General features: G+C 37.1%; 1 protein-coding gene across 4 annotated transcripts in view; it reads right to left on the bottom strand.

Annotated features, from left to right (window-relative positions):
* ABCA5 (ATP binding cassette subfamily A member 5) overlaps positions 1 to 19,959 on the bottom strand; it is a 134,677-nt gene that overhangs the window by 101,897 nt on the left and 12,821 nt on the right. For all 4 annotated transcript variants that reach the window (XM_037808416.1, XM_037808414.1, XM_037808417.1 and 1 more), the window contains one exon: positions 1,269 to 1,473. In XM_037808416.1, the coding sequence (XP_037664344.1) occupies positions 1,269 to 1,473 (205 nt within the window). The remainder of the gene's footprint in view (positions 1 to 1,268; positions 1,474 to 19,959) is intronic.

Here is a 19,959-nt window from a genome sequence, read left to right on the forward strand (position 1 = left end):
GACCTGAATAAAGAGAGTATTAATTCAACATCCTGCCAGTCATAGTAAATGTCTCTATGTATATCCCATTTTCAGATAGTTCTATTTTTAAAAAGTCAGAGCTTAAAAAAAACCTGTATCTTTTCCTACCGTTTTGGCACCTTTCATCAATATTCACTAATTTGGATTTCTTTGATGTTTATTGTTTCCTCCTACTCAGAATTACCAATGGATTACGTTCTCAACATTTCTGACCAGTCTTTTGAGCTTACATGCTAAATTCTATGACCATCCATGCGGCCTGTGCTTAACATATGCTAATAAACATTATATACTCATAAAATATGTACTTTATAAAAATATTAAATAGCAATAAGCCAAGAAAGAAACCAATGGGGAAAAATTATCAGGTTCCTGATTGGATAATTAACATCTTCCATTCAGTGATGCACTTTCAGTAATTGTGTGTGTCTACACACACACACACACACACACACACACACACACACACACACACACTAGAAGTTAATGGAAACTATTGTATATACATACTAGATACACTTATCTATCCCAAAGTAAACCTATACAAATAACTCCTTGATAATATACTAGAAATTAATTAGAACTACTATAAATGAACAGAAGACAATATGCTAATCTGTTATTTTCTAAAATACAACATATTTCATTAAACCCATGGTACATAAATTTCTATAACTTTTCCCAGGTCTTCCCTTAGGTTTTCTCACAGACTAGTTCCTCAATGCTTACATAGTTTTCTAGTCCAGTTTTTTTTAAGAAGTACAGACACTGAGAGACTTAGCACTTAGCCACAGCCATTGTCTCCAGAGCTAAGCACTTCTTCAGTTTATACTACATACTTCCATAACCAGGCATGGCAGTCTTAAAAGATTACTGCTTTATTATCTTTAGCATATATTTATAGCTTATTAATTTTTACATGAATCAGAATCAAAATGAAATATTCTAAAATATTATATCCTGTAAAAGTATAACTGAACTATTTTATATAAATGGCCTAAGATTTAAATATAAAATATGAAAATACATAAAATAAGCTTCCTATTGCCAAGTAGATAAACTGATTGATGTTTCAGGATAAATAGAAAGCAGCAGAATAAAGTGATTTTAATATGTTAATAAAACTCTGTTTGGTGAAGGGATGTATTTCTGAAATTATAAGAATGTTATTATTCAGTAAAACAAACAGATAAATACTGAAGAGGTTTCATTTATAGACAAAATACATATATATAAGTTCACAATACCATCAGGAAGGTGATCAGTAGACACTGTTTGCATGATGTTTCTTGTAATATTAGTCACTGGAGCATAGCCAAGAATCAGGCCAGAGAGGATAGATTTGTCCATAGGGCTAAGTTCTATATCAGGCACTTCTTCATATTTCTTCTTTGGATGCATCATGCTAATTAATATTAACCAAAATAAAAAAAATAGTGGAAAAAGTATTTCCTATAATAAAGAAAAGAAGCAAAGTGACTACAAGGTATAAGAATGGCATAAACAAATCATCATGATTTCTAGGCAAATAATATAAATAACACTAAGAAAAAACATGAGGAATTTGAATTGTCGTTCTTAAGAATAAAAGACCTTAATAAAAACAATCCCATCCCCAAAGAAATGCTGTGTTGAGCAGCTCATCTAACTAAATGGGCATATTAGGCAATTTTCCCTTTACATTCAATTCTATTAAAACGTTTTAGAAGTCAAGTAACAGAAATTAAGGTGATACAAAAGCTATTATCTAAATATCTTAGATTACTGATGTAAAACATGATTAAATTTATTCTATGTAATTTTATTTACAGTAATCTCCCAACAGCCCTATAGGGTCACCATGAAAATGTCTTTCTTCAATTCTGAATCAGAACTCATACTTTACTTATACCTAAACTTATACTACTAAAACAATTCTCAGTTAAGTCCTATGGTCAGCTTTATCAGGGATAAACTATTATTTTATCTTGCTTTTGCCTTCTTTTACATCTTTTATCTTTAAAAGTAATTATGGGCAGCCTATCAGGAAGCATAGTTCCAGGGGGCTAACGCATGTCATTTCAATAGTGGGAAGACTCCTGCCGAGGGTCATGTGGACCATCTCGTTCCCTTTTTGCCAGGTATTTAAATTTTTAACCACAAATGGTGGATTAGAAGAGGCAGAGCAAAATTCTCCTTGGTGGAAAACACTAGATAAAGGACGGAAAGTGCTCCAGAACAGCAGTTCCAGGGTGCCACTGACTGGGCAGGGATGTCTACACAACACAGTGAGGATGTAGTTGGAGAGGCAGAGAGAATGAGTTTAGGACAGGTGAGTGTTCAGCCCAGAATGCCACCAGGGATGGGTGGCTGGAGCAGCCTTCCATGCCCCATGCACCCTTCTCACCAGTTGGCTGGCGTAATAACCCTTTGCAGCACCACAGCCGAGAGCTCCCTTGTCGGGGACTAGCAGTTGAAGATGGCAGACAAGTGTGGAGGAAGCAGATTTCGACACCCTGTAAACCCACCTCAGCAGTTCATTGGAGAGATAACCCTTCACAGCACCACAGTGGAGAGCTCCAGTGAGGGAACTTGGGATTCCACAGACCTGTGACCCTTAGTCCACAGAAGCCTGTGGTGTGCACAACCACGACACAAGGGTGCCGCAAGGAAATGCAAGGAGGCCTCCCCAACCCCAAGGACTCACAGTATATGGTGGACAGGGACTGCAGTGCATTGAGCTACACAGCCCCAGAAATTGCCAGGACCACTGTGCACCACAACCAACTCCCTGTCAAATTGTGCAGGACCCACTCCCTTCCCACAGGGCTCACAGTCCCCAGTGCACAAAGTAAATTAGTGCGTTGAGTGGCTTTCCACCTGGTTTGGACCCCGCCAAGCACAGAAACTAATTTGGAGGAGAGAGTCTTGAGAGTAAGAGGTGGCTCAATAGTGCCATCTACCGGTAGGATAGGGAAAGAGCACTCCACCAAGCTGTAGTTCTGTAAAATTACAGAGAAATTTTGAAATAATCCTGCATATCCTAAAATAACCTTATCAAGATAAGCAAATGCCATGAGGCAAACAACAACAGAAAATTATAAAGCATATGAAGAAACCAGAGGATATGGACAACACAAACAACCAAATTAAAAAGCCAGAGGAGACATAGAACCTGGAGCAATTAATCAAAGGAGTACACATAAATCTCCAAAACAACTTCAATGAAATGGATAAGGATGTAAAGAACATCAAGAAGACTCTAGAAGGGCATAAAGAAGAATTTGAAGAGTAAATTAAAAAAATAGTGACTCTTATAGAATTAAAACATACTGTTTATCAAATTAAAAATATACTTGAGACACACACAGCAGATTTGAAGATGCAGAGGAAAGAATTACCAAACTAGAGAACAAAGTGAAGGAATGCAGAGGCACAAAAAACAAATGGAGAAAAAAAACTGAATAATTTGAAATGGATCTCAGGGAAATGATGGACAACAGGAAGTGCACAAATGTAAGAATGCTTGCTGTTCCAGAAGGTGAAGAGAAGAGTAAAGGGCTGGGAAGAGTACCCAAAGACACTGTTGGGGAAAACATCCCATCCATTCCAAATGACATAAATATATAAATCGAAGATGCCCAAAGAATTCCAAATAGAATAAATCCAAATAAACCCACTCCAAGGCATATTCTGATCAGATTGTCAAATGCTGAAGAGAAGGAGAAAGTTCTGAAAGCAGCAAGAGAGAAGTGATTCACCACATAGAAGGGAAACAACATAAGAGTAACTACTGACTACTCAGTGGGCAACGTGGAGGGGAGAAGGCAGTGGTATGACATATTTAAAATTCTGAAAGAGAAAAAATGGCAGCCAAGAATTCTTTATCCAGCAAAGCTCTCCTTTAAAATTGAGGAGACAATTCAAAGACAACAAACGCTGAAAGAATTTGTTAAAAAGACACCTGCCCTGCAAGAAATACTAAAGGGAGCTATACTGGCTAAGAAAAAAAGAAAGGAGAGAGGCCTGGAGAAAGGCACAGAACTGAAGAGTATTAATAAGGGTAACTCAAAGGAAATAAAGAGAGAGGGGGGAAACATAGATCTGGCAACTAAAAACCGAAAGACAAGAAGGCTGATTCAAGAACTGCCTTCACAGCAGTAATACTGAATGTGAATGGATTAAACTCCCCAATGAAAAGATACAGATGGCATAATGGATTAAAAAGTATGAACCATCAATATGCTGTTTACAAGAGGCTCAACCTAGACCTAGAACACAAGGATACTGAAAGTGAAAGTATGGAAAAAAAAATTCCACGCAAGCGACAGCCAAAAGAAAGCAGGGGTAGCAACACTAATTTCAGATAAAATAGACTTTAAATGCAAATATGTCATAAGAGACAAAGAAGGATACTATATACTAATGAAAGGAACAATTCACCAAGTAGAAATGACAATCATAAATGTTTATGCAACTAAACAAGGTGCTCCAAAGTACATGAGACAAACATTGGCAAAACTGAAGGAAGCAATACATGTTTCAACAATAATCATGAGAAACTTCAATACACCACTCTGTTCTATAGATAGAACAACCCAGACAGAGGACCAACAAGGAAACTGAGAACCAAAACAATGTGATAAATAAATTAAACGTAACAGACATACATAGAGCATTACGTCTCAGATTACTGGATATACATTCTTCTATAGTGCTCATGGAACGGTCTCCAGGACAGAACATACGCTAGGGCAAAAAACAAGCTTCAATAAATTTTAAAAAAGACTAAAATTATTCAAAGCACCTTCTCTGACCAGAGTGGAATGCAACTAGAAGTTAAAACCATCAGAAAACCAGAACAGACACACATGTGGAGGTTAAATAGCACACTCCTAAACAATCAGTGGTTGAAAGAAGAAATTGCAAGAGAAATCGCTAAATATCTACAGATGAATGGAAACAAGGACATAACATAAGAAAACCTACATGATGCAATGAAGGAGGAGCTGAAGGGGAAACACATAGCTCTAAATGCATACATAAAAAAGGAAGAAAGTTAAAATCAAAAAACTAATGGAACAACTGGAGAAACTAGAGAATGATCAGCAAACTAACACTAAAGCAAGTAGAAGAAAAGAAACAAGGATTAAAGCAGAAATAAATGATATAGGGGACAAAAAAAACAATAGAGAGACTAAATAAAACCAAAGGTCGGTTCTTCGAAAAGATAAGCAAGACTAACGAACACTTAGCTAGACTGACAAAGTCAAAAAGAGAGAAGACCCAAATAAACAAAATCATAAATGAGAGTGGGAACATTACTGTGGATCCCAAAGAAATTTTAAAAATCATAAGAGGATACTATGAACAACTATACGCCAACAAACAAGACAATTTAGAGGAAATGGATAATTTCCTGGAAACACATGAGCAGCCTAGACTGACCTGAGAAGAAACAGAAGACCTCAACAAACGAATTACAAGTAAAGAGATCCTAGCAGTGATCTAAAAGCTTCCTACAAATAAAACCTAGGGACAGATGGCTTCAAAGGGGAATTTTACCAAACTTTCCAAAAGGAAATGATAACATTTCTGCTCAAACTCTTTCAAAAAATTGAAGAAAATGGAACATCACCAAAATCATTTTATGAAGCTACATCACTCTAATACCAAAACCAGATAAAGATGGTACAAGAAAGGATAACTACAGGCCAATCTTCCTAATGAATATAGATGCAAAAATTAACAACAAAATGCTTGCAAATCAAATCCAAACATACAGTAAAAAAAAAAAAATCCTACACCACAACCAAGTGGGGTTTATCCCAGCCAAACAAACGTGGTTCAACTTTAAAAATCCATCAATGTAATACAACACATTAACAAACTGAAAGGGAAACAGCAAATGATATCTCAAAAGTTGCTGAAAAAGCATTTGACAAAATTCAGCATCCTTTTCTGATAAAATCATTTCAAAAGGCAGGAATTAAAGGCAACTTCCTCAATATGATAAAGGGCATATATGGAAAACCTACAACCAGCATAGTACTCTATGGTGAGATACAGAAAGCTTTCCCCTAAGATCCTTAACGAGACAAGGATGTCCACTGTCACCTCTATTATTCAACATTGTGCTAGAAGTTCAAGCCAGAGCAATCTGGCAAGACAAAGAAATAAAAGGCATCCAAATTGGAACGGAAGAAGTAAAACTCATTATTTGCAGATGGTATGATCTTATATTTGGAAAATCCTGAGAAATCGATGACACAGCTACTTGAGCTAATAAATAAATTCAGCAAAGTGGCGGGATATAATCTTAATGCACAAGTCAGGAATGTTCCTATACACTAGAAATGAACTAACTGAAGAGATACTCAAAACAAAAATACAATTCACAGTAGCAAGGAAAAAAAATCAAGTACCTATGAATAAACTTAACCAAGGATGTAAAAGACCACTACACAGAAAATTACATAACTTAACTAAAAGAAATAAAAGGAGACCTAAAGAGATGGAAAGATATTCCATGTTCATGAATAGGAAAGCTAAACATCGTTAAGAAGTCAATCCTACCCAAAATGATCTATCGATTCAATGCAATTCCAATCAAATTTCCAACAACCTAATTAGCAGATTTGGAAAAGCTGGTTATCAAATTTATTTCTAAGGGAAAGAGACCTCAAATTGCTAAAAATATTCTAAAAAAGAAAAATGAAGTGGGAGGACTTACACTTCAGGACATTGAAGCCTACTATAAACCAACCAGTACTCAAAAACAGCATGCTATTGGGCACAAAGATAGACATACTGATCAAAGGAATCAAATCGAGAGTTCGGAAATACACCTCTAGTTCTATGGTTTGACTGATTTTTTTTATTAAGGCACCCCCCAAATCCACTGAACTGGGACAGAAACAATCTCTTCAACAAATGGGGCTAGCAGAACTCAATTATCCATACACAAAAAGGGACCCCCTACCTCACACAATATATAAAAATTAACTCAAAGTGGATCAAAGACCTAAAAGTAAGAGATAAAACTTCTAGAAGATAATGTAGGGAAGCATCTTCAAGACCTAGTATTAGAAAGTAACTTCTCAAACTTACAACCAAAGCACAAGCAACGAAAGAAAAAAGATAAATGGAATCTCCTCAAAATCAAAAGCTTCTGTATGCCACTGGATGGACTGTATGGTAGGTAAACATATCTCAATAAAATTATGTTAATAAAAAAAGCTTCTGTATCTCAAAGGAATTTGTCAAAAAGGTGAAAAGGCAGCCAGTGCAACGGGAGGAAATATTTGGAAACCATGTATCTGATAAGAGATTGATATCTTGCATATATAAAGAAATCCTACAACTCAACAACAATAGTACAAACAGCCCAATTATAAAATGGGCAAAAGATATGAAAAGACATTTCTCCAAAGAGGAAATACAAATGGCTAAAAAACACATGAAAGAAATTTTCATCTTCACTAGCCATTAAGAAAATGCAAATCCAGACCACAATGAGACATCATCTCACACCAATTAGAATGGCTGCCATTAAACAAACAGGAAACTACAATTGCTGGAGAGGATGTGGAGAAACTGGAACTCTTATTCATTGCGGGTAGGACTGTATAATGGTACAGTCCCTGTGGAAGACAGTTTGGCAGTTCCGCAAAACAGTAGATACTGAGTTACCCTACCCAGCAATTTCACTTCTTGGTATATACCCAGAAGATCTGAAAGCAGTGACACAAACAGATAAATGCACACTGATGTTCACAGCAGCATTGTTCACAATTGCCAAGAGACGGGAAGAATCCAAGTGTCCTTCAACAGATGAGTGGATAAACAATATGTGGTATATATAAATACATGATGGAATATTACACAGCAGTAGGAAGGAACAAGGCCTTAATACAAAAGAAAATATGGATGAACCCTGAAGACATAATGCTGAGTGAAGCCAGACACAGAAGGAGAGATATTGTATGTTACCACTAATGTGGACTCCGTGAACAATGTAAAATAAATGTCTTATAATGTAGAATATAGGGGATCTAGAGATAGACAGAAGCTAGTGAAGGAGTAATGATAATCTCATATGTACAGACATGATAATGAGGGTGAACCTAATGGTATGGGAATTGTCAGGTGTGATTATGGTTTGTTAATGGGACTATAAGTATCAGTTCCGCACTGAAGTCGAATGTATTTGAAAGAGGTTGTTTAAAGGCATGTAACCCACAGAGTAGCACTAGAAACATAAATAAGTGTTAGCATGATATACTTATAAGGTATGACACTGGTACAAAGAGTTAACAACAAAGTGATATGTGGAAAAAGTACCCAAACATAACATAGACTATATTTAATAAGAATATCTTACCAGCATTACACTAATACTAGGGAAGAATAAATAGCAGCTGGTAAGAGCTCTGGGATGTTTTATATTATGATAATTGTTTAAAATTGAGAGTGATGATTATTGTACAACTAAGTGAAGCTAATGTGAGAAAGTGACTTTATCTTGGGGCAGAATAAAAGTTAGGTGAAATTAGGAACACACTACTTAATAAATCAGGCCCTTGATCTTGAGAATTGCTCTTGTAAAACTTAGGGTGGTAAATGAGAGGCTAAGCCTTCCTATCATTATGCCTAAGAGGCACCTCCAGAGAATGTCTTTTGTTGCTCATATGTGGCCTTTCTCTAAGTCCAACTTGGCAAATAAAGTCATTAACATCCCCCACACATGGGACATGACTCCCAGGGAAATGAATCTCCCTGGCGACATGGGGCATGACTCCCAGGAATGAGCCTGGCCTGAGAACTGAGGGACTGACAATGCATATTTGACCAAAAGGGGGAAAAGAAAGGTAACAAAATAAGGTTACAGTGGCTAAGAGATCGCAAGTAGAGTTGAGAGGCTATCCTGGAGGTTTCTATTATGCAAGCTCCAGCTAGACAATGGCCACAGTATGCCATGCCCTTACCAACAACAGTCCTGAAACACCTGGGTCTCTATCTGAGATTATATAAAAGATTCACTAAGTTTTATCTCTTAGAAACTTAAATCCACCAGAGTGTTCCTATGCCAGACAAGTCATAAAACTCAGAGGCAACGGCCTCTTTAAGAACAACAATCAGACGCAGCCCCCTTCCCCATAATGTTGACACCCCTTTTCAAAAGGACACATTAGGGTTCTCACTGCCTAGACACCCTTGAAGATCAAGAAAGTGATTAAATGAGAGGAAGGAGTAGCAACAGACAAGAGCGGATTTAACAAGGGATTACAAATACTTAACCTTCATATAAATACATACTTTTTTTTGGATGCTAGGGTATTAGAATAGCTAGAAGGAAATAACTGAAATGGCGGAACTGTAACAAATAATACTCTTTTAAATTTGCTCTATAGCTATTTATTGAATTGTGCTTTGAAAGTTATTAACTTTTCATATATATTCTATATTCACACTAAGGAAAGAACTGTAACTGTAGAACTGTAACCCATAACATATTTTGAAATTACTTATATAACTGATTGTTGAGCTGTACTTGGAAAGTTAACACCTTTCTCTATATGTGTTATATTTTACAATAATGGAAATAACTGAAATTGTAGAACTGTCACCTATAACATTCTTTGAAATTTGCTAACTACTTGCTATATTGTACTTTTAAAGTTATCACTGTTATGTATATATGTTATAGTTCACAATAAAAAAATAATAATATAAATTAAAAAAAATTTTTTTAAACAATTATGCTTGTGGGAACAAATACGTGAGGTTATTTTAGTAATCTTCTGCATTTCAATCCAGAGTCCATAAAATGAGAGGGCAGGAAGAATAAAACTATATAATAATGTTCCACAAAATTATCTGTGGAATGTTAGTCTATGAAGCATTAACTAGGGAAATGCATGCCAAATGTTTTTTACAAATTAAGCAAAACTGTTACAAATTAACCCGATCCAGGAATTATTACTAAAAAACATTAATGTTTAGAAAGCATTAGGTATAATTCAGGTATTTTTCTTAGACTAATAGTAAGATTTTATTTTATAAGTAAGAGAAAGGGAATTAAGGGGAAAAATTATAATGAAAATGTATCCAGCAAAACAAACCATCTCTTAAAAAACAGAATATATGAGGGCAGGGAAACATGGCGGAGTAGGGATGTGTGGAATTTAGTTATTCCTGTAGGGCAGCTGGCAAATAGTCAGGTGCTGTCTGGAACTACTGTTTAGGGGACTTCTGTGACCAGACACATGTACACCAGTCTGGAACCAGCTGAGATCGTGGCAAAGAACTGGAATCTTGATACAGAATTCAACCTCCTCCTGAGACCTGGGCCTGTCTGGACTAGGAGAATCTGATTGGGGTTGATCATATCTTGGAGAACCCTCTCACAAAAAGGTTATATGGAGGCAGGAAAGAACCAGAAAAACAAGAGCTGAAAAATTCTCATCAACTAAACAGTAGCTATGTTAGAGATACAGAATAAGTTGAACTGAATGCCAAAGAACAGATAGAGAACAAAGCCAACCAACAAGAAAACTCTATGTAAAGGAGTAAAAATGAGCTCCAGAATAAACTAATCAAGAAAAGCAAATGCCTAGACAGCTAAAAATCACAGGCCATACTAAAAAACATGAAAATATGGACGAGCCAAAGCAAAAAACTAACACTCAACTGAGATACAGGAATTGAAACAACTAATTTAAAATGTTCCAACAGTCTCCTAAATCGCATCAACGAGCTGAAGAAAAATATAGCAAAAGAGATGAAGGATATAAAGTAGACACTGGATGACCATAAAAAAGAATTTGTGAGCTTGAAAAAACAAATGGTAGAACCTATGGGCATGAAAGGCACAACAGAAGAGATGAAAACCACAATGAAGACATACAACAGTAGATTTGGAGAGGCAGAAGAAAGAATCAGTGAACTAGGGGACAAAACATCTGAAATCATACACAAAAAGAACAGTAGGTAAAAGAATGAAAAAACACGAGAAGTGTCTTAGGAAACTGAATGACAACATTAAGCACATGAATATACTGTTATGGGTGTCCCAGAAGGAGCAGAGAAGGGAAAGGGGGCAGAAAGAATAATAGAAGAAAGAATCACTGAAAATTTCCCAACTCTTATGAAAGACATAAAATTACAGATTCAAGAAGCCCCACATACCCCAAACAGAATAGATCCTAATACATCTACTCCAAGACAATTACTGATCAGATTGTCCAATATCATAGACAAAGAGAATTCTGAAAGCAGCAAGGGAAAAGCAATCCGTAACATACAAGGGGACGCTCAATGAGACTATGTAAGAATTTCTCCACAGAAATCATGGAGGCAAGAAGGCAGTGGTATGAAATATTTAAGATACTGAAAGAGAAAAACTTCAAACTAAGAATTCTATATCCACCAAAACTGGCTTTTAAAAATGAGGGAGAGATTAAAATATTTTCAGACAGACAATGAGAGAGCTTGAGAATAAGTGACCTGCTCTACAAGAAATACTAAAAGGAATGCTATACGCTGATAGGAAAAGCCAGGAGAGAGAGGTTTGGAGAAGAGAGTAGCAATGAAGACTATCAAGAAGGGGAAAAAAATAGAGTGTGAGAAAAAATAAGATATGACATATAAAACCGAAAAGAGAGAATGGTAGAAGAAAGTACTGCCCTTACAGCAATAACACTAAATGTTAATGGATTAAACTCCTCAATAAAAAGATAGAGACTAGCAGAATGGATTAAAAAACACGACCCATGTATATGCTGTCTACAAGAGACCTACTGTAGACACAAGGACAAAAATAGGTTGAAAGTGAAAGATTGGAAAAACATATCTCAAACAAACAACTAGAAAAGAGCAGGGGTAGCTCTATTAATATCAGACAAATTAGATTTCAAATGTAAAACAATTAAAAGAGACAAAGAAGGATACTATATATTAACAAATGGCACAATTCATCAAGAAGTCATAACAATCATAAATATTTATGCACCAAGCCAGAGTGTCTCAAAATACATGAGGCAAACACTGACAACATTGAAAGAAGTAGATACTGCTACAATAATAGTGGGAGACATCAATACACTGTACTCATCAATGGACAGAGGATCAGTAAGGAAACAGAAATGTTGAATCGTACTATAAATGAACTAGACTTGACAGACATTTATAGAACACTACACCCCACAACAGCAGGATACACATTTTTCTCAAGTGCTTATGGATCATTCTCTAGGACAGACCACATGTTGGGTCAACAAAGCAAGTCTCAACAAATTTCAAAATATTGATTTATACAAAACACTTTGTCAGATTATAATGGAATGAAGTTGGAAATCAGTAACAGGTGAAAGGTCAGAAAATTCACAAATATATGGAGGCTAAACAACATACTCTTAAACATCCAGTGGGTAAAGGAAAAAATTACAAGAGAAATTAGTAAATATATTGAGGCAAATGCACATGAAAACACAATGTATCAAAACTTATGGGGAGAGGAAACTAAGACGGCGGCTAGGTGAGACAGTGCAAAAAAACACCTCCATGAAAGACACTAGATAAAAACCAGAGGGTGACCCAGAATACCGGTTACAGCGATGCGCCAGCTGGACGAGGTCTGCTAGTTCCAAAGGGGCTGTATACTTGGTGAAACCGGGAGTCTACATTCTGAAACGAGTGAGTGAGCTGGCTGGAAGACCCGCAGCCGCGCGGAGGTCAGGGGAAGCTGGGGTTTGAGGTCTGGCGTTTGGAGACTGACAGGCCCTTTTAAACAAAAAAAAAAAAAAAGAAGGGAAAAACCCAGGAGCGGCTGCAGCAGCAATAGTGAGAACCATGTAGTAAAACACAGCAAGAGGGGGCTGGGCCGGCCTCTTGGTGACTGGCCTGGAAGGTAGCCCGCTGCAGATACCCTTGGGGCCAGGGGAACAGAGGGGAGAGCCGGAAGCTGAAAGAAAAGCCACGGCTAGCAGCTGGCTCCCCTGAGGGCTGGATAAACTCCTGCCCGGGGCCGTGCCCACAGCCCAGAGCCCCGCCAGTTGTCTCGGAGCTGGGAAGGAGGAACTGTGCAAGGAGGGGGGTGTAGAGACGCCCCGTTCGTCCATCTTTGCATCAGGCTGAGAGTGCCCCTGCAAGGCCCAGTGGCCCGGGGCTTCCCTTGAGGGACGGCGCGCACTTGTGATGTAGCACGGCATTCCCTCGGCAGAGGTCCTGGAGGATCGCGGCTGGGCAGGGGGACCAGCTTGGAGAACCCAGGGATACTATGCTAAGTCCGATGGTTTGTGGGACAGTGAGAGAGAGGGTCTGGGGCTGAAATGAAATAAAGGCTTAGACTCTTCTGGTGGCCTTGAATCTCCAGGAACCTGGGGGATTTGAATATTAAAGCTGTCCTTCCTCCCTGGCCACCCGTACACACGCCCCACATTCAGGGTGGACGGCTCCAGCAACACACCCAAACCGAGTTCTCCAACTGAACCCCACAAGAATCATTTCCCCACACACCGTGGGAACAAGGTGGAGAACTGACTTGAGGGGTGACTCACAGACGCCATCTGCTGGTTAGTTAGAGAAAGTGTATGCCACCAAACCGTGTTTCTGAAAAATTAGATAGGTATTTTTTTTTTTTTTACAACTTGAAAGAACCCTGTCAAGCAGAGCAAATGCCAAGAGGCCAAAAACAACAGAAAATCTTAATGCATATGATAAAACCAGACGATATGGAGAATCCAACTCCAAACACACAATATCCTGATTTTGTGTTTCAGAAGAAACACTGTACCTCACACAATTAATCACATAACTACAATCAAGGAATGAAAACATGGCAAAGGATTTAAAGGACATCAAGAAGACCATGGCCCAGGATATAAGTGACATAAAGAAGACCCTAGAAGAGCATAAAGAAGACATTGCAAGCGTAAATAAAAAAATAGAAGATCTTATGGAAATAAAAGAAACTGTTGGCCAAATTAAAAAGACTCTGGATATTCACAATACAAGACTAGAGGAAGCTGAACAACACCTCAGTGTCCTAGAAGTCCACAGAAGAGAAAATGAAAGAACAAAAGAAAGAATGGAGAAAAAAATCAAAAAAATCAAAATGGATCTCAGGGATACGATAGATAAAATAAAATGTCCAAACTTAAGACTCATTGGTGTCCCAGAAGGGGAAGAGAAGGGTAAAGGTCTAGAAAGAGTTTTCAAAGAAATTGTTGGGGAAAATTTCCCCAACCTTCTACACAATATAAATACACAAAGCATAAGTGCCCAGCGAACTCCAAATAGAATAAATCCAAATAAACCCACTCCGAGACATATTCTGATCAAACTCTCAAATACTGAAGAGAAGGAGCAAGTTCTGAAAGCAGTAAGAGAAAAGCAATTCACCACATACAAAAGAAACAACATAAGACTAATTTGTGACTACTCAGCGGCCACCATGGAGGAAAGAAGGCAGTGGCATGACATATTTAAAATTCTGAGAAAGAAAAATTTCCAACCGAGGATACTTTATCCAGCAAAACTCTCCTTCAAATTTGAGGAAGAGCTTAAATTTTTCACAGACTAACAAATGCTGAGAGAGTTTGCCAGTAAAAGACCTGCCCTACTTCAGATACTAGAGGGAGCCCTACCAACAGAGAAACAAAGAAAGGAAAAAGAGATATAGAAAACTTTAACTGACATATATAGTACCTTACATCCCAAATCACCAGGACACTCATTTTTCTCCAGTGATCACGGATATTTCTCCAGAAGGGAACATAAGCTGGGACATAAAACAAGCCTCAAGAAATTAAAAAAAAAAAAAAAAAAAAAATTGAAGCACACTCTCCAACCACAATGGAATACAAATAGAAGTCAATAATTTTTGAACTGTAACTCCACTATTTACTTCCCACATGATATAAAATACACAAACTCTAATGACAAATCAGTGGTTTTGAACTCAACGTAAAATATGTAATTTTAGACAACTATATAAAGGTGGGGGAATGGAGGAGTATAGGAACATAGTTTATGTGTCCTATTGAAGTGGAGGTGGTATCAAAGAAAAACAAGATTGTTATGGATATAAGAGGTTAATTTTAAGCCCCACAGTAAATACAAAGAAATTATCAGAGAATATAACTCATAGAGATGAAAAGTAGAGTTTGGGTTAAGAGAAATGGGGGAAGGGGCAATGGGGAGTTAAGAAATGAGTGTAGGGTTGCTCTTTGAGGTGAAGGGAAATTTCTAGTAATGGATGGTGGGAAAGAGCATTACAACATTCTAAATGTGATTAATCCCACTAATGGAAGGCTAGGGAGGGAGTGGAATGGGAAGATTCAGGCTGTATATATGTTTCCACAATTGGAAAAAAAAAAAAAAAGACAGTCTAAATAGATGACAATTGAATGCCAACGATGAACTTGGATGGGATTAGAGGATAGAGGACAGGTGGCTCAAAGAGACACAGTTGAGACATAAGGAAAAGGAAATATAGAACGTAAGCTTCGTATCATTGTTCAATCTCTTGTATTTCTTAGCTGCACTTAATGGAATTGCATAAAAGAATGCTCCTGTTCATGGGAAGTGTATACATGAATTATAGTGTATGTTCAAGGATGTGTGCAGCTAGCTCTCATATGTTCAGAAGACAGAGCAATAGATGATGGATGATAGATAGGCAGGGAGGGAGGGAGAGAAAGAAATAGCGATGTGACAGCAGGTTAAAGTTGGTGGATTGAGCTATCGGGGGAGGGGGGTCAGGGTATGACGGAGTTCTGTGTGTGGGGTTAGGATTGTTTTTGCAACTGTTCCTATAACTTTGAATTTATTTCAAAATAAAAAAAAAAGTTATATGTTGAAAAAAAAAAAAAACTTACAGGATGCAGTAAAGGTGGTGCTGAGAGAGAAATTTATTGCCCTGAACACCTATATTAAAAGAAAAGCAAAAGCAAAAATTGAGGAATTAACTGTTCACCTCGAGGAACTAGAGAAAGAAAAGCAAACTAACCCCAAATCAAACAGAATGAAAGAAATAACAAATATTAGAGGAGAAATAAATGAAATTGAGAATATGAAAAAAATAGAGAATTAACAACAGCAGAATTTGGTTCTTTGTGAAAATCAATAAAATCAATGGACCCTTACCTAGGTTAACAAAAAACAAAACAAAACAAAACAAGAGTGGATGCAAATAAATAAAATTAGTAATGAGAAAAGGGACATAACTACTAACCCTGCAGAAATAAAAGGGATGAGAGGATACTACGAGCAACTATATGCTAATAACTAGATAACTTAGACAAAATGGATAACTTCCCCTAGAAAAGCCATGAACAATCAACATTGACTCAAGAAGAAACAGATGACCTCAACAAACCATTCACAAGTAAAGAGACTGAGTTAGTCATCAAAAAGCTCCCAAAGAAAATTTCAGGACCAGATAGCTTCACATGTGAATTCTACCAAGCATTCAAGAAAGAATTAGTACCAATCCTGCTTAAACTCTTCAAAAAAATTGAAGAGGGAAAGTTACCTAACTCATTCTATGAAGCCAACATCACCCTAATACCAATGTCAGACAAAGAAACTACAAAAAAAAAGAAAACTATAGGCTAATCTCTATAATGAATATAGATGCAAAAACCCTCAACAAAATACTCACAAATTGAATCCAGCAGCACATCAAAAGAATTATACACCATGACCAAGTGAAATTTATTCCAGGTATGCAAGGCTAGTTCAAAACAAGAAAATCAATTAATGTAATATACCACAACAATAAATCAAAGCAGAAGAACCACATGATCATCATGATTGATGCAGAAAATGCATTTGACAAAACTCAACATCCCTTCTTGATGAAAACGCTCAAAAGGATACAAATAGAAGGTGCTTTCTCAATATGATAAAGCCATATATGAAAAACCCACAGCTAACATCATACCCAATGGGGAAAGACAAGAACACTTTCCCTCTAAGATCAGAAAGAAGACATTGTGCTTGAAGTTCTAACTAGAGCAATCAGGCAAGAAAAAGAAATAAAAAGCATCCAAATTGGAGAGGGAAAAGTAAAACTTTTACTATTTGCAGTTGACATTATCCTATATGTAAAAAATCCAGAAAAATCTACAGCAAAGCTATTAGAGCTAATAAATGAATACAGCAAATTAGCAGGGTACAAGTTCAACACGCAAAAATCAGTAGCATTCCCATATACCAGTAATGAGCAACTTGAGGAGGAAATCAAGAAAAAAAATTCCATTTACAAAAGCAACCAAAACAATGAAGTATTTAGGAATAAACTTAACCAAGGCCACAAAAGTTCTATACACAGAAAACTACAAAAAATTGCTAAAGGAAATCAAATAGAACCTTAAAAAATGCTGAAGGAGTATAACATATTGAACAGGACTGACTGTATAGATCCAGAAAATGGATAGCACAATACTGTGTGATGGCAGCACAATATTGTAAGTACACTAAACAAAAATGACTGTGAGTAAAGCTGAAAGAGGAAGGCTAGGGACATGAATGACACCAGAAGGAAAGACAGAAGATAAAGACTGGGAATGTATAACTTAGTGAAACCCAGAGTGGTCCACGATTGCGATTAAACGTTCAAATACAAAAATGTTTCAACATTTGGGAGAACAAATGGATGTCAATTTTGCAAGATGTTGAAAATGGGATGATACTGAGGAAAAAATTAACCAATGAAAACTAAAATGTATAGTTCACAGTAACATTGTAATATGTTTCCATTAATTTTAACAAAGGCAATACACCAAAGCTAACTGTGTATAACAGGGGGTGTGAGATTCTTGGTGGTGGTGGTGTTGTCTCACCTTTTTACTGTATTTCATTCCACTTTATTTTTATTTTTTCTTTTATTCTTTTTACTATTCTAATTTTTTGGAGTAATTACTGTGTTCAAGGGCTGACTGTGGTGGTGAATGCACAACTATATGATGATACAGTGATCAACTGATTTTACAGCAAGGATGACTGTATGTTATATGAACACATCTCTACAAAACTGAAGGGGAAAAAAAATAAACAGAGGGAGACAAGTGCTAGAGAAAACATGGAGAGAGGGATGTACCTACTCACTGTTTGTGGGAAAGTAGAATGATGTAGCCCATCTGGAAGAGAGTGTGGTAGTTCCACAAGAAGCTAAACATGGGATTGCCATAAGATCCTGCAACCTCATTCTCCAGTATATACTTGGAAGAACTGAGAGTAAGCATATAAATGGACATTTGAACACTGGTGTTTATGGAGGCAGTATTCATGACTGGCAATGGATGGAGGTGGCCTAAAGGTACCTTGACTCATGAACAGAATGGTGAACTGTGGTGTATGCATACAATAGAATATCAAGCAGCTGCAAGAAGGAATGAAGTTTTGAGGCATGCAACTAGGTGAATGGATCTTGAGGACAGCATCTTGAGTGAAATAAGCCAGAAACGAAAAGACAAAAATTATAACGCCTCACTAATACAGACTATAATGTGCAAACTGTGAGAATTGAATCTTAGAGCACAGGTTATTGGGGGAAGGCTTATTGTAAGCTGTTATAGCAGTCACATCTATTACTTAATTTTAATGGTTATGTCTAAATTCTGAGATGCTGAGCTCTCTGTGTATAACCTGGTCGGTCTCCGGAACTTTGGGTATCTGTGTGTCCCCTGAGACTCAGAGTTAGAGTTAGGCAGCTATGAATCAATAGTCATATAATACTCTTATGAATAAAATCAGCATTTTAATAAAATCACTATTACTCCATACTGCAACTGTTAAAAAAGCTGAAAAAGAGCTCAGACTTCAATTAGAGATATGAATGAAGTACATGTGGTTAGGACTCAGGCAAATCAGAGTAAAGAGTAAAGGACAATATTGAAGTTTTAAAACTTCAACTTCTGTGTGAGACCTAAGGAAGAGATGTTTGTTTGGTGCAAAATCTATATTTTCTGTATCACACTAAATAATTTAACTTGTATGGTCAGTTTATTCAAACACGGTAATTACATGAACTTTGAATAGGAAGTGAGATCTGGTTGGTTCATACAGGTTAGTGTGGAACCCTGAGACATCCCAAAGTATTGGGCAGAGAATAAAATGTATTTGCAAAGTCCCCCTCAGGGACTGGGGGAAAATGGGGAAATATTAAACTTCCCCACCTGAGGAATTACTGATATTCTCAACAAGCACTGGGAACTACCAATTCAGAAGGCTGAGTGCTTCATCTTGGGGCTCGCTCTTCGAGTCTCCCCAAAAGAACCTCTTTGTTGCTCAGATGTGGCCTCTCTCTCTCTAAGTCCACTAGGCAGGTAAACTCACTGCCCTCCCCCTACATGGAGCATGATTCCCAGGAGTGTAAATCTCCCTTGCAACATGGGACATTACTCCTGGGAATGAGCCTGGACCCGATATCATGGGATTGAGAAAGTCTTTTTGACAAAAAGGGGTAAGAGAAATGAAACAAAATAAAGTTTCTGTGGCTGAGAAATTTCAAATGGAGTCATGAGGTCATTCTGGAAGTTATTTTTACGCATTACATAGATACTCCTTTGTGGTTTTTAGTGTATTATAACAGCAAGAAGGAAAGACCTAAAACTGTTGAACTGCAACCCAGTAGCCTTGATTTTTGAAGACAACTGTATAACTATGTAGTTTACATGGTGTGGCTGTCTGATTGTGAAAACCTTGTGGCTCATATTCCCTTTATTCAAGTGTATGGACAGAAGGGTAGGAAAATGGAAACACAAATTAAATGAATAATACGGGGGCTGGAGGGGATGGGATGTTTTTGGTGTTCTTTATTTGTATTTTTTTTTTTTTTTTGAATAATGAAAATGTTCAAAAATTGATTTTGGTGATAAATGCACAACTATATGATGGTACTGTGAACTGATTGTACACTGTGGATGACTGTAGGGTAAGTGAATATATCTC

Source organism: Choloepus didactylus, chromosome 18, assembly GCF_015220235.1.
Source record: "Choloepus didactylus isolate mChoDid1 chromosome 18, mChoDid1.pri, whole genome shotgun sequence".
Classification (NCBI taxonomy): Eukaryota; Metazoa; Chordata; class Mammalia; order Pilosa; family Megalonychidae; genus Choloepus; species Choloepus didactylus.